At 48.2% G+C, this 16,401-nt stretch overlaps 1 protein-coding gene across 1 annotated transcript in view; it reads left to right on the forward strand.

Annotated features, from left to right (window-relative positions):
• The window catches only part of ENTPD2 (ectonucleoside triphosphate diphosphohydrolase 2), a 69,767-nt gene extending 65,048 nt beyond the window's left edge, over nt 1-4,719 (forward strand). The window contains exon 9 of the mRNA XM_066580131.1: nt 1,654-4,719. Coding sequence (XP_066436228.1) covers nt 1,654-1,854 — 201 coding nt within the window. The 3' untranslated portion in view covers nt 1,855-4,719. The remainder of the gene's footprint in view (nt 1-1,653) is intronic.
• The last annotated feature ends 11,682 nt before the right edge of the window (nt 4,720-16,401 follow it).

Here is a 16,401-nt window from a genome sequence, read left to right on the forward strand (position 1 = left end):
CTGCTGCAGGGAGTTCTTCCTTTCTCACAACATGGCTTGCCTCCAGCATTGCAGAAAGCTGAAGTCACTAATATCTTGATTATTGACCTACCGGATGACCACCTATATGGCCACCGCTGCAGATGGCTGTACCGCAAATGTGGAGTGACAACTTCTGTAGGCGTTGAAATCTGCTAGATTAGTTGTCAGCTGTCTGGAACTCTTATGCTGCCATTATGGATTCTTCAGGGGTCACTATTAAGTTATTTTTCCATGGGCCAACTATTGCTTCTGTACTTATACACAGGAACCATAGTCTGCCAGATAATGGGGGCGGAGCAGCAAGAGATCTCTTCCGGTCGCCTCCATTCCCCGGGAGTCATTCAGAGATTGTACAACTCCTACTTACACCGAGCAAGAAGCGGTTTCATGTCTGTGAGCTAAAGGTTCCTTCTACGGTGACTAATCCCTGAGACCAGCGCTTTCGGGTGACTGTCTCCCTGTGTACGCAGCCACTGACGGGGCACTGAGCAAGATATGAGTCTCTTGTCAGAGTTGCTTGGTTTTTAGCAAGTCTGTCAGAAGAGATCAACGGTGCACTTCGCCTCCACTCTCTGAACGACTGTTGTTGCTGTGTAAAGCCCAGGAGTGATGGTGGAACTCTGACTTCAACGCTCTCTCACTTCCTTTCCTGAAGATAAAGCTAGACAATTTCCCCACTAGTAGATTTAGCTGAAGAATTGGTTTAGATTTTAGTGAAGGATTGATGAAGCAGGGGGACAAGTGGCTGTAACACTAATCCTGGCTTTGACTTCACCGGGTAGCTATAACTCACTGTTTATAGAAGATGGACCTCAGAAAGGTTCTTCTTTTCCTCCGCTGTGGCATGCCAAGGGAGTGGGTTTTCACCTCACTCTACCTTGGGTGATAAACGTGCTGTAACTGACTCCTCCTCTCCGACAACTGAACTGCAACCTCTCCTCTCTCACACCTGGCTGAGTCTGTCTAACTGTTCACTGTCACTCTCTTTTATCACCTCTCTTTCCTACCCGCACTTACTGGACTCCTCCCACTCTTGCATAGGGACTTGTATGTTTGTTTCCCACCCTTGGGTCTCTGCACCAGTGAAATTAAACCTGACTGCCAGCCAATAAGAAACCAGCTGACATAAGTGTTAAGCTCTAGGCTTAAGGAAGAAGGGGCGACACAGGGTCTCTCCCACAGACGTCACCTTCTGCATCCATAACCTGCACGCAGACAGGTGTGACAGGACAAGTGTGCTGTGCGTGTTCTGTAGGAACCACTGGGCCACTACAATTGGAAGCTTTCTGCTTATTACTATACATAATCAGCAGCTTGATGGCTGGATGGGTGGAGCTGCCTGCTGTTTATGAATATCCAGGACTACTTGAAGTAGTCCTCTACGCTGCTACTGATAAAAGTTTCTCCAAACCTACACAGATCCACCCAGCAGACATATCCCTGCAATCAGTGAGCCTGTCACTACCTAGTGCTGCCCTCCGAAAGGGGTGCAGAAAAGATGGGTTAGAGTCTCTTTAAGCCTACTGTTGGGGGCATTTTGCCTCTCCCTAAATGCATCCTGATGAGGTTCCCCTTTTAATATGTGATATTCATACACTGACACGATCTTTTTATGTTTTTTTTTCCCACTAGGCTGCTGATACCTCCATTGGCTGGGCCCTTGGATACATGCTGAACCTCACCAACATGATACCTGCAGAACAAGCTTCCATCCTCAAAGCAACCACCTTTAGCTCCTGGGCTGCCCTCATCTTCCTCTTCGTGGTTATCCTTCTTGTGGCTCTCATTCTCCTGTTCGGCACCTTCAGGTCCAGTAAACAGGAAACAATATGAAATGGGACCACGCTGGATGGGCCAAGTCTTGTCAGTGCTCAACGGAGAGGATTATACAGCTAATGGGGTTTCTGACCTCTTCATATATGGTTGCTAACGCTCAGGCATGAAGTGACAATGAATTGGATGTCTATATAAATGTATCTATACCTCGCCTACATGGAAGATCCCCGATGATTCGTGTTATTATGACGGAAGCAAGTTTTTTTTTCTTTGTTTATTTTTTGTCTTTTCGTCCCCTCCCTTCCAAATGGTCACGCGTTTTCTACCATTCCACTGAAAAAGATAAGTTATGCGGTATCAAGCCACTATACTACTTAATGTACATATACAGGTAAACCAATATATGGTGCTGTCAATGGCAACTGCTGAAATGCCTGCTTGCAATTTCTACTCTTCACTCTTTTTTTGTGTTAGTTATATAAATTGTATATCACTTTTTATGCCATACGGCTACTAATAGGTGAAGGCCGATTGAACTGCCCATGTATTGGTTCACTCATTAAAGGTGTTGACCAGTTGTAAACTTTTGTTGCCAATCCTCCGGATAGGTCCCCAATAGTAAATCAGCGGGGGGCTACAGCCAGGGACTTCAGCAGATCAGCTGTACTCTGGCCTGATGCACCTGTACACTGAGCTAATTTCTGCAGGAAGCAGACAGCTCCATTCTTTCCGCAGTGGCCAGCCTTCGTAATACAGGCAACATTCATTTCAATGGGTACTTGATGTGCAAAACCAAGCCTGGACAATGATAGTTTACAACCGCACAACCCCTTTAGTTCACAATACATACTTGATCCCATTTCAATCCATCACTTTCTTTTCTCCAAGAAGTAATACCAGTCCGGTCTTAAAATTCTCCTCTTCTTTTATATTTCTATTTGTGTTTTATAGGGGCAGTTATATAGGGCTACTGTTAGTCACTTACACTTATTCAGCTCAAGATAGCCATAGTCAAGGCGATAATTATTAACCCCTTAGTGTCAGCCAATACGCCCTTTACTGACGACCTTAATGGGCTTTAAACTTTCTTACTGAAAGCCGGGCTCCTGCTCTAACAGCCCGGAACAGAGAAACCTCAGATCCTGGTAGTTTACTCTTTACATACTACAACCAATAGGCAGATGACAGGGGGAGGGGCTCTTTCTGTCACCCATCGGCACCCCGCAGTGCGATCACAAGGTACCAATGGGTTCCCATAGCAGCTGGAAGCCTGACTAAAGCCTCCATGTCTGCCATGTAACTCTGCTTATTAGACTCCGGCAGAGGCTTAGTAGAATGCACTACATAAGTAATGCAGTGTACTTATCCTACTGATCGAACAATTGCATCAAGTCCCCTTGAAGGACTAAAAAATAGTGTCAAAAAGTTAACAAACTTTAAATTAAAAAGCATTGTGAACACTGTTTAAAACAGCACCTCCAAACAACGGCCCAATGTCTGGACATTTTTCTATTATATGGACCCTGGAGGGCGGGCATTAAAATATACAACTTATCCCAAATAAAATTATAAAAAGCACTTATACGGCTATATCAATGAGTTATGGTGCTTGCAATGCGACAAATATTTCTTGGTCCTTAAGACATTAAAATAGGCTTGTCACCGAGGGGTTAAGGATCTGAGCATCATTGGGGGAGGGGCATATTTTGTGCTTTTTGACAATCAAAGGACCTCAAGCTGAATGATGGGCAGATGTCTCCTCCACAGTCTGTATTGTGCTATGTATATATGTACACTAGTTAAGGTATGTTTATCTTGAGCCTTAGTGATATTATGGAGGTAACTGTGAAACCAAGGCCGCATAGGGACTGAATGTATACCTACAATGTAGTAAGGGGTTTACTTTATTGCAATAAGGCCTCTTTCACATGGGCGACTAGCGATTACTGCAACGTTGTTGCGCTCTTTTGCCAGGATTTTTGGGGAGGTGGGGGGGAGGGGCTTGAAATATAAACCCTACCCTGAAAATAAGCCCTGGATTCATTAAAAAAACAAAACACAATACATTACCTAACAGGCGCTGTCTGCTCCGCCTCACGTCTCCTCTGCCACCGGCACTTGTTTCTAGTCTTCAGCCAGTGCTTCCTGGGGTTCAAACCCCGCCTCCAGTAAGCGCTGGCTATGATTGGTTTGAGCGCTGCAGTGATTGGTTCATCAAGTGCTGCAGTGATTGGCTGAGCCACGGCGCTAAAGAACCATTTGGAGCTAGCGCTTCCTGGAGGTGGAGTCTTTGAATCCCTGACCAAGAAGCACTGGCTGAAGACTACAAGCAAGTGTGTCAGGGGGCCTGTGGAAGAGAAGTGCGGTTGAGCGGACTGCGCCTGTTAGCTAATGTATTTTATTTTTTTATGTAGCTAGCGGTTATATCGGGGGGAAGGAGTAGGATTTCCTACTGTAAAAGTTGCATTGCACCACACGAAAACTGCAACACAAAGGAAGCTCCCATAGGGAAACCTAGAAAAGCGTGGCTGTATGGAGCAAGCCGCATTTTTTTCCCTCGCAATGTAGCAGCCTACAAAACATGGCTGATGTGAAGGAACCCGTTGGAAAGCACGGGCTTCACAGACATGTGATTTGTAGCGCTGGCGCATCGCAAGAACATTGCAGGGTTTTGTCGCCCGTGTGAAAGCGGCTTAAAGGGAATCTAACACTATATGGTTATATACCGGCTGCCGTGGGCGCCCTCCTGTGCAGTACTACTGCAGAACTCCGCCCCCGCTACACGGGTGCTGAATGACGCAATCCTCCGCCCGCTGCCGGTTAATATCATTTTGGCTGTGGGCAGTGTGACACAACCAGCGGTTGCTGACATTGGCTTTTATTTCAGGTCTAATGAATGATATTAAAGCTCATAAAACTGTGTCCTACATCTCTAATTATTATTTATCTGCTTCATTGCAATTATTTGTACTGCTGAGAGGGATTTCCTGGTTTTATGTCTTTTGGTTTTTTTTTAAAAAAAGCTTAGAAAGCCGTTGTTGTATAGCTAATCTATTCCTTTCTTTACCGTTTCGCCCTCCTCTTCCTCCCCTAATGACAAGCATTCTTGTTCACAGCTGGAGACTGAAAATGTTGTATGACTTCTTGGGCCGCATTCACACAGGAGCGATTTGTCAGACTCTCCATACAGAAAATCTGCAGCATTCAGGCCGGTTTCACATGGGTGACTTTCTCGCGGTGCGACAGTGCTATGAAGCACATGTATGTAAAGCTCATGCTTTGCGTCACATGTGTGATGTTGTGTAGTCTGCGACATTGTAAGAAAAATCGTGGGATTCTAAATATTACCGCAATTTGGGATGTTTTGTAGCCCATGATTACCTATGGACACTTCCTGTGTGTTGCATTGCATCGCATGAAAACGCGGTTTTCATGCGATGCAATGCACCACACAGGATGGGTCTGTAAAAGCCTGATAACAAGCCCTAGCTGCCTAGGGCTTATACATCACCAAGGGGGGGTTTCCAACTCTGCCGTACGTCTCCTGAAGCTCCCCGACACTTGACTGAAATTCTCCGGCATAGCTTCATAGTCGGGATTTTGAAAAACCCCGCCTCCAGGAAGCTCTGCCTCAGCCAATCAGAACCAGCGCTCGATGAACCAATCACAGCCATTCATCCACACATCCCCAGCACAGAGAAGAAGCATCCGGAGAGGTACGCAGGGGTCACCGGCCAGGCACAGGGTTGGATTCCGCTGGGGGATCCCACATTTAGAATCAGACCCGGCCGTGTGCATTCAGCCATTGCTGTTGGGGGATGCTGGGAATTGTAGTTTTGCCTCACTGGATACTACAGCGCTAGCAATGGAGCTGATGGATAGTTTTAGTCTGACTTTTTTTTTGCATATTTTATACTATGCTCACAGCATTTTTACACTACATCTCCCAGAATGCAATGGGGCAAGAGTGCAGCACATTACCAAGTCTCTAAGGGCTCATTCACATGTGTATTTGCGCAGCATATTACATGCACAATTTTGGTGCGTGTGATACACAGTGAACAGAACCCACTGATTTCAATGGGTTCCTTCACATAAGTGTATTTTTTCAAAAGACGTACAATTGCGTGAAGAAATGTGCGCCATGTCTTATTTTAGTGTGCATTACCGTAAGAGGCCATTGAAGAGAATAGCCTGGCGCAAATATGCAAGAAACCCGCTGCAGCGAGCGGAATACACGGGTGTAAGATTTTCAGTTGCGTAAATACGCAGTGTATTTATGCGATCGAAATGCGCTCACGCTAATCTGAACGAGCCCATTGGGCTTCTTCATCTCGGCATTGCGGTTTCTATTTTGCCACCCTGCTATGGAACAAGAAAATCAAAATCTGCAGGTTCAAAGGATCCATCTTATGACTGAATGGACGTCCCCCAACGGACCGCTTTCATTATAGTGGGGTTTGCTTGTCCGGGAAACTGAAGTGACACTGCATGTAGTCCGGTTGTGTCCTAGAAACGCTAGCCACCATAATGGAGGCTGAAATAGTAGTGCGTCATTTTGCTCTGGATTTTAACGGAAATCTGCCATGGAGGCTCGAAAAGAACCTCCGCTACAGATATGATATAAACTGTTTAGAGCCATATCCAAAAAAATTCTAGCGCACACGGCAAAATCTTCCTGGTTCTACCCGTAGCATCCACAGAAGCCGTCTTACTGTCCAGCTTTTTATCTAGGAGCGAGCGCTCTACAACCTGTGCTTGCACTACAACAACTCTGAGCCCGGCCGTGCGCTCTACAACCTGTGCTTGCATTACTACAACTCTGAGCCCGTCCGTGCGCTCTACAACCTGTGCTTGCATTACTACAACTCTGAGCCCAGCCGAGCGCTCTACAACCTGTGCTTGCATTACTACAACTCTGAGCCCAGCCGTGTGCTCTACAACCTGTGCTTGCACTACAACAACTCTGAGCCCGGCCGTGCGCTCTACAACCTGTGCTTGCATTACTACAACTCTGAGCCCGTCCGTGCGCTCTACAACCTGTGCTTGCACTACAACAACTCTGAGCCCGGCCGTGCGCTCTACAACCTGTGCTTGCATTACTACAACTCTGAGCCCGTCCGTGCGCTCTACAACCTGTGCTTGCACTACAACAACTCTGAGCCCGTCCGTGCGCTCTACAACCTGTGCTTGCACTGCTACAACTCTGAACCCGGCCATACGCTCTACAACCTGTGCTTGCACTACAACAACTCTGAGCCCGTCCGTGCGCTCTACAACCTGTGCTTGCACTGCTACAACTCTGAACCCGGCCGAGTGCTCTACAACCTGTGCTTGCACTACAACAACTCTGAGCCCGGCCGTGCGCTCTACAACCTGTGTTTGCATTACTACAACTCTGAGCCGGGCTGAGCGCTCTACAACCTGTGCTTGCAGTACTACAACTCTGAGCCCGGCCCTACGCTCTACAACCTGTGCTTGCAGTACTACAACTCTGAGCCGGCCCTACGCTCTACAACCTGTGCTTGCATTACTACAACTCTGAGCCCAGCCGAGCGCTCTACAACCTGTGCTTGCAGTACTACAACTCTGAGCCCGGCCGTGCGCTCTACAACCTGTGCTTGCATTACTACAACTCTGAGCCGGCCCTACGCTCTACAACCTGTGCTTGCATTACTACAACTCTGAACCCGGCCGTGCGCTCTACAACCTGTGCTTGCATTACTACAACTCTGAGCCCAGCCGAGCGCTCTACAACCTGTGCTTGCAGTACTACAACTCTGAACCCGGCCGTGCGCTCTACAACCTGTGCTTGCATTACTACAACTCTGAGCCCAGCCGAGCGCTCTACAACCTGTGCTTGCACTGCTACAACTCTGAGCCCGGCCGTGCGCTCTACAACCTGTGCTTGCATTACTACAACTCTGAGCCCGGCCGTGCGCTCTACAACCTGTGCTTGCACTGCTACAACTCTGAGCCTGGCCGTGTGCTCTACAACCTGTGCTTGCACTGCTACAACTCTGAGCCCAGCCGAGCGCTCTACAACCTGTGCTTGCACTGCTACAACTCTGAGCCCAGCCGTGCGCTCTACAACCTGTGCTTGCAGTACAACAACTCTGAGCCCAGCCGAGCGCTCTACAACCTGTGCTTGCACTGCTACAACTCTGAGCCCGGCCGTGCGCTCTACAACCTGTGCTTGCAGTACAACAACTCTGAGCCCGTCCGTGTGCTCTACAACCTGTGCTTGCATTACTACAACTCTGAGCCCAGCCGTGTGCTCTACAACCTGTGCTTGCATTACTACAACTCTGAGCCCAGCCGTGCGCTCTACAACCTGTGCTTGCAGTACTACAACTCTGAGCCCAGCCGAGCGCTCTACAACCTGTGCTTGCACTGCTACAACTCTGAGCCCGGCCCTGCGCTCTACAACCTGTGCTTGCACTGCTACAACTCTGAGCCCGGCCGTGCGCTCTACAACCTGTGCTTGCATTACTACAACTCTGAGCCCAGCCGTGCGCTCTACAACCTGTGCTTGCAGTACTACAACTCTGAGCCGGGCTGTGCGCTCTACAACCTGTGCTTGCACTGCTACAACTCTGAACCCGGCCGTGCGCTCTACAACCTGTGCTTGCACTGCTACAACTCTGAGCCCGGCCGTGCGCTCTACAACCTGTGCTTGCACTGCTACAACTCTGAGCCCAGCCGAGCGCTCTACAACCTGTGCTTGCAGTACAACAACTCTGAGCCGGGCAGCAGTCAGCTTTTATAATTCATGTTCAGAATGCTTCATCAACATTAGCATGCAGCGTCCGGGCGGATCAGGGTTTGGCCTATCTTGTCCCAGATTTCAGCTTGTTATCTGAATGAGGTCATCTTGCCACTCATTCAGGCTGATACTTAAAATTTAATGTGAATGTGCAGGAAAGTCTCGTGTGCATTATGGAGCTGTAGATAAAAGGTAGGGGGAATGGGGAAGGGGCAACATTTATAGAAGTGTTCATCTAGCCTTTGGCACACTGCAAGATAAGGGACAGTTTGCAGAACTGCCACTAGGAGGCATCATGAGTCAATACAATACTGGCAACACTTGTATAATGACACAATCTTTTCTGGACCCTCAGGAAACCAATGAGGACATTCACATCCAATCAAATGAATGCAATCTATAGCCAAATAAATCTTCATTTACATACCCGCAGCAGGTTAGGAACATTCCAGAGACAGCTTCACAATGACAGAAGTGAATTTACGGCAGACCAATTAAAGGGCCACACAGCAACGATCACATGACTGAAATGGCCATCTTACCTCGCATCTTAAAGGATTTGTCCACTATAAATAAAGCTTAGTCACCGCATAATGAAAAGTTCTGCAATTTTCTAATGCACTTTAATTTAATTCCTCAAGGTTCACTCTTGCTGTCAGTGAATGGGGAGTTCCTTGTTTCTATCCAGAGGATGAAAGCCTGTACAGACCTAACGCGCCTCGTAGCGAAGGGTTCGCTTTAACGGATCCAGTCTACACAATCCCCTATCAGCTGAACAGTCTGGACTCTGATGAGTGCAAACAAGAATGTTTCCATTTACTGCAAGCAAATATCTTAAAACTGTGAAAAATGTAATACGACGTAGAACATCGCAGAAGGGTTAATTGTGCAAAGATTAAAGGGCTTTTGCGTGCTGAAACAGTTTGACTTGGGCTAGGTGTGCGCTTACGGTAAAAAAGATCCGTGTTAAGTCCTTAAAAAACAGACTTTTTCATAGGTGTGCGGCTCCGTGTGGCCTCAGTCTTTGGTCTGTATGGCCGGTTTCACACAGCTGAGAATCGTGCGTTGCGAGATGCATAAATCCCGCAAGAATATGAACCCCATTCTTTCCAATGGAGCCATATACATGAGTAATGCGCGTCCTACCTTTTTGTGTTCCTCAGCAGTGTTTGTTACACCATAGAACATGTGGACAAAAAAAACGCTACTGTGCCAGAGGCCTTATTCCTAGGTTAGGTCATCAATAGCAGATCGGGGGGGGGCACCACTCGGGACCCCCACTAATCAGCTGCACTACGGACAGCGTTCTGAGTATTTTGGCAGCTTCTCATCAGCTGACTGGCAAGGGTCCCCAGCAGCAGACCCCCGTCAATGCGCTACTGATGACCTATCCGAAACATTAACCCTTTCTAAGGTGGCCATAATTATAGGTTTAGCTGAAGGCTAATTTCACACAAGTGAGTGCGATATCAGCCTGTGAATCTCGGCCCGATATACCGCTTGCCAACGTGCGACTTCCCCACGGATACTGGGTGTTTTGTGTTAGAAATGCCTCCCATCACTTCAGGGAAGCAGCAATCCTCTAGCACGGCTATTAGCCACGGCGGAGGATCGCAGAATGTTTCCCATTGTTTTCAATGGGGAACATCGCACTTGCGCACACCTTGCAGGCCGTGTGATGCTTTACTGACCGCATCGAAAACAATGGGCGATGGGAAGGAACGTGCAAAGATACGACATGCTGTAATTTTTTTTCCCCACACCGCAAGGGAGGGGAAAAAAAATTGCTCACGTGTATGACCCTGTTCATATTTGTGCAAGATGTGTGGGTCCTGTAACATATCTTGTGCGGTGTGAGAGGCCTTAAACATGTTACAGTATTTTAGTGATGATGGCGACCTCAAATCCAGGGACAATTCACATGTAGATTTACTGGAAAAAATGTCTCTGATTGTCCCGTTCATCTAAATACGGCCGAAGGGAACCGATATCTGCAACCAATCTGCTGCGTGTGAATATCCCCTTAGAGGGATGTTTAGGGGATGCAGTTGTGGGGTCATCCGGGGTCACCTTCACTTGTGCAGCTCATCGGCTCCTGCAGCCCGGTAATCGCTCTGCGTATTATCAGCACAATTATCCTGGTTATCTGCAGCCACAATCTGGGATCATCAGACGCAAATGTCAGCAGATCTGTGACTGCAGTGCAGCTTGTGTTCCCCACTGCAGGGGTACGGCTACTGCCCTGTGGTGTCTTCATACTGGAGGTTGATGCATCGTGACGCCTTATCTGCTTCCCATTTATATGATATCATTATAACACCTATATCCCTGCTTCAATAAATAAGGAACCATCAGACCCCGAGCCATCCTCTTCAGCTGTGATAGTCCTGGGAAAGCTGGGTGACAACCACTATAGCCAGCATTACGCTGCTCCCAAAGTCCTGAATGGCAAATCTGCTCAGTTAGGCCTCACATCCACGGGGAGGATGGCCAGATTCCGCATGTGGGAGACCGCAGCAGAATCCAACCCGGCCCACGGCCGAGGACCCGGCGTACCTGTATCTGCAGGCGTCGTCCGCGTGGATCTCTCTTGTTCCGGAACATCTGTACTGCGGATGGTCCGCAACGCTTTAAATCAGCTGTGGACGCCCATGTCTCCCTATGGGCGGGTTGAACTGCGGATCATCCACAAGGATTCTACAATTCAAATCTGCCCATGGACATTGATTGGGCCTTATACTCCCTTTTAGGCCTTCTGCTCACAGGCAGATATGTGCTGCGGACTCCGGGCCGGGCATTCGCAACTCGGATCTGCAGCAAATACCGCCCATAGCATGCTATGGGCAATCAATTCTTCCTGCACACTTGCGGAAACCAACTGCGGTTTGTGGAGGTAAAAAAAATCGCAGCATGCTCCATTTTTTTTGTGGATTCTGCATGGACAGCTGCCATTGAAGTCCAACGGAAGCCATGCGATCTGCGGCCCTTCCGCAATTGGCATTGCAGTGACACAGGAAAAGCAGTAGTTTTAGGCAGGGTTCACATGGGGCAGATTCCTGGCGGAAATCTCGCGGTTTGGCCGCAGCGAAAAACCGCGAGATTTCCGCCGGGAGAAGCGCTGCTTCAAAACCCGCGGCGCTAAGCTGTAAGTTTTGAAGCGGCCTGGCCGCTCGCTCTTCCGCTGCGGCCGGCGCTCCCATAGAGGAGAGCGCGGCCGCAGGGGAAGAAGAAAAAAATGAACATGCAGCGGCCAGCAAATACGCGTCGCTTTGCCGCGGCGGATTTGCTGTCCCGTGTGGCGAGATTTCTGAGAAATCTCGTCCACATGGCTGGCTAATCCCGGGATTAGCGGCCGCAGGCGGATATACCACGGCAAATCCTCCCCGTGTGAACCCAGCCTAAGAAAAAAAAATCTGTACTGCGCCTGTCAGACGGCTCACCGTGCGGACCATCCGCAGTACAGGCTTACAATAAAGTAACGAGGTATGGGCGGACGCTGCTGCTCCCAGGCTCTGCGTGTGCAGGAGGCCTCAGGGCGATTTTCCTGTGTAAATAAGCGTCGGCCTGCTTGACCGCCGCTCTATCTTTCAATGTTAAAGGTCCTGAACGCATAGCTTTGGCGATTTGCTTCATATCTAATGGCACACGTGAATGTACCCTGTGCCTAATGATTCCATAATTGCATATGAAATCACTCTCCCCAAATCTAGGACAGTCCGTCATCTGACGAGACGCCAGCCTCCCCCACTGACACCAAGTAATTTGTTAAGTCTTTACACCGTTTACCAATAAAGGCTCTTTGGGGGGTTTTGTTCCTGCCAGTACACTCTTCATGCTTTACTGAATTTGTGAGGGCTCATTACTAATTAAACGTTCTATTTACTGGTGCCGCTCACATTAGCCCGTTACGTAATTTCAGGATGGCTCTGTATGTTGGACCAAGTGTATCCAAGTCTATCATGTGCGATGCTGTCTGCTAAAGTGACGTATCTAAGCTCATCATGCAGAGCACTGCCTGCTAAGCCAGCATATCTAAGCATATGACCGCCGGCGCATGTATTTTCATGCTGTGTGATGTCCATGTAATTCCACGGACAGTACAAGACCCCATTACAGCCTGTGAGGTTAAACACAGGGTCCGCATGGAAAAGTTCATGGCAAGTCCTATTCCTGTGCGTTTCATGGACAAGAACTAAGACATGCCAATGCATGTGAATACTCCGGGCCGTGCCCGAGTCTCTAGTGTGTGCCCGAGTCTCTAGTGTGCACCCCTCCTACTGTGTGTGATACAATCCATGACTCTAGTTTACAAGGACAAATCATTACAACCTGTTTGGGTCCCAGGAGATAATGGCCAGATGGCGACAGTCACTAGGCACATAGCAGATGCCATGGGATCCCAGCTGGGCTCCAAATGTGCCCCTGGCATACCCCTTTGCACGGTGCTGGCAGCAACCACCGCAGTCTATGGCCATACTACTGGTGACTTTTATTATAATGGGTAGACTGCACTATTATTTTTAATTTTTTATTGTATGGGGGGGGGGAGGCAGATGGAATTGTATATTTTAATGCCTGCACTGTGGGCTACGTAATATGTGCTGCACAACTTTTAGTACATTTTTTTGGGGTGGGACGGAACCCCTGAAATTTCGCCATTGTTTTTGAGTTTTATTTTACAGCGTTCACCTTTCAGTAGAATAACTATAATTTTATTGCGCTACCAGGTTGATGTATTTTTCTTACATTGCATGGCCGCATTCTAAGCCCCAGCACACTGTTATTTTCCCGGCGGCGAGGCTCTGTGCGCTCCTGTTTTTGCAGTAGTCGTTTTTCTTGATCCCAGGTTGAAGTCCTTGTGACTTATGGATTGCTTTTTATTAAATCTTTTGGGAGATGAACGGAAAAAAAATTGGAATTCCAGCATTACTTTTTCGAATTATTTTTACATCTTTCACCATGCAATTAAAATAAAATATTTTCATTACCCGGGTTGTTAGAAAGCTGTAATACCTGGTACGGGCTGCTTTACTTTTCTTTTCTTTTTTTTTTTAATTTTGTTATTTTATCCAAGGGGTTTTTGTGGGGAAAAGTGTGTTTTTTTTTCTAAACTGGATTTTTAAAAATCTGAGCAACTGAACCTTTTTGACACTATATTTTAGTCCCTCAAGGGCACTTGGAAGATGCGATTGCTTGGATAGTACACTGCATTACCTATGTAGTGCATTGTACTATGTCTATAACAATAGGGTCTAATCAATTGAGTAACATGACAGACGTGGAGTCCTTTGTCGGGCCTCTGGCTGTCAAGGGAACCCATTGGTACCTTGTAATTGCATTGAGGGACGCTGGGTACCTATGGTATCATAGGAGCCCCCTCTCCCTGTCATCTGCTTATGGTACGCAGGCTGATAGTCACCCGAATAATCACTGAAATAAGCAATTTCAGGCGACTGTGGACCCGTGAACATCACCCCCGACAGGGCACGGAGCGAGAAGTTGCTCAGTTGTCGCTAGTTGTTCCACTTCAGCTCCCTGAAATGATATTGTGGTGGTGGGAGCCCGGACTGCTGGGGTGCGAGGCTAGTAAGGGGATCCCACTGCTGTTGGCTGCTACAGTTCAAAATGCTAGCCTGATCCACACTTTGCACCCAATTTCTACTAATCTGATGGAAGGGGTTACCTGTCCTCTCTACAGCGGGACCGCTGATGTACTCCAGGACTTAGGCACACCAGTAGCCGTTGCTGTCTCTTCACTGCTGTTCTCGTCTCAATCTTCATTTCTTGGCTTGTGAACTCAGCTACGCTCATTCAAGGGTGCGCGAGTTGTTGCCATTGACTCATAATACAGATGCCAGCTGCTCTTACATCCAAGCTGAGCCGCGATTGGCTGCAGCTGCCCGAATATAGGTCGAAAACTGCACCAGGTTCATCTTGTTGTCTTCTGGTCCAGCCAGTACATGGAAAAAGCAGCCTGCACTTGGGTCCTCCACACTTGAGGTAGCCATTGACCCCCTCACTGGCCCGTACCCTTGTTATGACCTTGCCTGTTCTCTTTATTAGTTGACCATCACCCCATTCATTAACCCTGTGCCTGCTGGCCCAGGCCTCCATTTATACATTCTGCCACTTCCCACCCCTATCTGCAACAACCTACAGCGATCAGCTGTGGATGGCTAAACATTATATTGTATGATGCAGAGTCACATGGACAGTCCATTTGTTCACATCTCTCCTCTGACTAATGAGAACAGTCTTTAGTGGGCAGCCCTCTCGATGACGTCCATACACTCTAAAAGGGCACGCACAAAGGTGTTGTCTTTATTTAGTTACAGTGCTGTGCAGAAGTTTTAGGCAGGTGAAAAAAAAAATGCTGCAAAGTAAGGCTGGTCTCACACGGACGTGGGCCCTGGCGTGTCGGGTGCGAGCACGCAGCAAGTAGGCAATGACTTGTGTACTTGCTGCATGCCGCCAATCCCCAAAATCGCAGGTCTGAGTGGCCCAATGCAAAGCAATGTGCTATTGGCATTGTATGTTGCGCAGGAAAACTGTGCGCACTTAACACGCAATGACAAGACGCCCGTGTGCGACCGGCCTAAATAGAAGCGTTTAATAGTTTATATTTGTCAAATAACAAAATAGTTACCGACAAAAGAGAAATGTAAATCCCATCCGTAGTATTTGGTGTGATGTCCGTTACCTTCAGCATCAGTTGTTCTCGGGACACTCGCACACAGACTCGGACTCTGAAGGGTTAAACTCAGGTGAATGAATAACCCACTATACCAAACAGGGGGTGATAATCAGCATTTTCATATATGAGCTGAAACACAGTCATTAGATGAAACAGAAACTGCTGTATAGGAGGCTTAAAACTGGGTGAGGAACAGGCAGATTCTGCTACAGAGGGGAGGTTGTGGAAGACAGTTTCATGTCACAGGTCATACACCATACCAAGACTGAGCACAGCAAGAGGACACAAGGTAGTTATACTGCATCAGCGAGGACTGTCAGGCTAAGATTTCACAGCAGAAACGGGCAAGGAAACTCAGTGCAGCAGATGAAAGATACGCTGTGCTTACTGCCCTTCTAAGGCCGCCTGCAGACGGCCGGGTCGGATCCGGCTGCGAGAATTCTCGCAGTGGGACCTGAGCCCCTGCGGAGACCAGCGCGTCACTTACCTGCTCCTCCGGCTCTTTGATTAGCCGGCTGCCGGGCAGCCAACACATGTGCAGACCGGAGCCGGCGGCCGGGGAGTGACATTGCTGTGCGAGCTCTGCAAGCTCCACACAGGAATAGAGCATGCCGCGGTTTGTTTTCTGCGCGTGATTTTGCGCAGACAAATCGCGGCCGTCTGCCTAGGATTGCCTTTTCTAACGCAATCCTATGGCAGCCTCCACAGGCGGAAATTCTGCGGGAAATCCCACTGCGCAATTTCCGCCCATGTCCAGGGGGCCTAAATCAGAAGATGTCCAGCAGTGCCATCAGCTCAGAACTAGTAGGACCCAGGTACATGCATCTGCTGCTCGGAGAAGTCTGGCCAGGAATGGTGTTCATGGAGGAATTGTGGCCACAACGCCATACCTTCCATGTAGAGACAAGACCAAGCAACTCAACTGTGCACAAAACATAGGAACTGGGGCGCAGAAACATGGCAGCAGGTGCTGGGGACTGAGGAGTCACAATGTGAAATACCTGGCTGTAAGACAACGCAATGTGTTTACAGAAAGGCTGGAGAGCCGTACATTAATAAGTGTCTGCAGGCAGGAGTGTAAAGGCCCATTTACACGCAAATAGAATCTTTCAAACGATTAAAAGTCTTAGCGATCACTTTGCAT

This window comes from Eleutherodactylus coqui, chromosome 10 (assembly GCF_035609145.1).
Source record: "Eleutherodactylus coqui strain aEleCoq1 chromosome 10, aEleCoq1.hap1, whole genome shotgun sequence".
NCBI classification, from domain to species: Eukaryota; Metazoa; Chordata; class Amphibia; order Anura; family Eleutherodactylidae; genus Eleutherodactylus; species Eleutherodactylus coqui.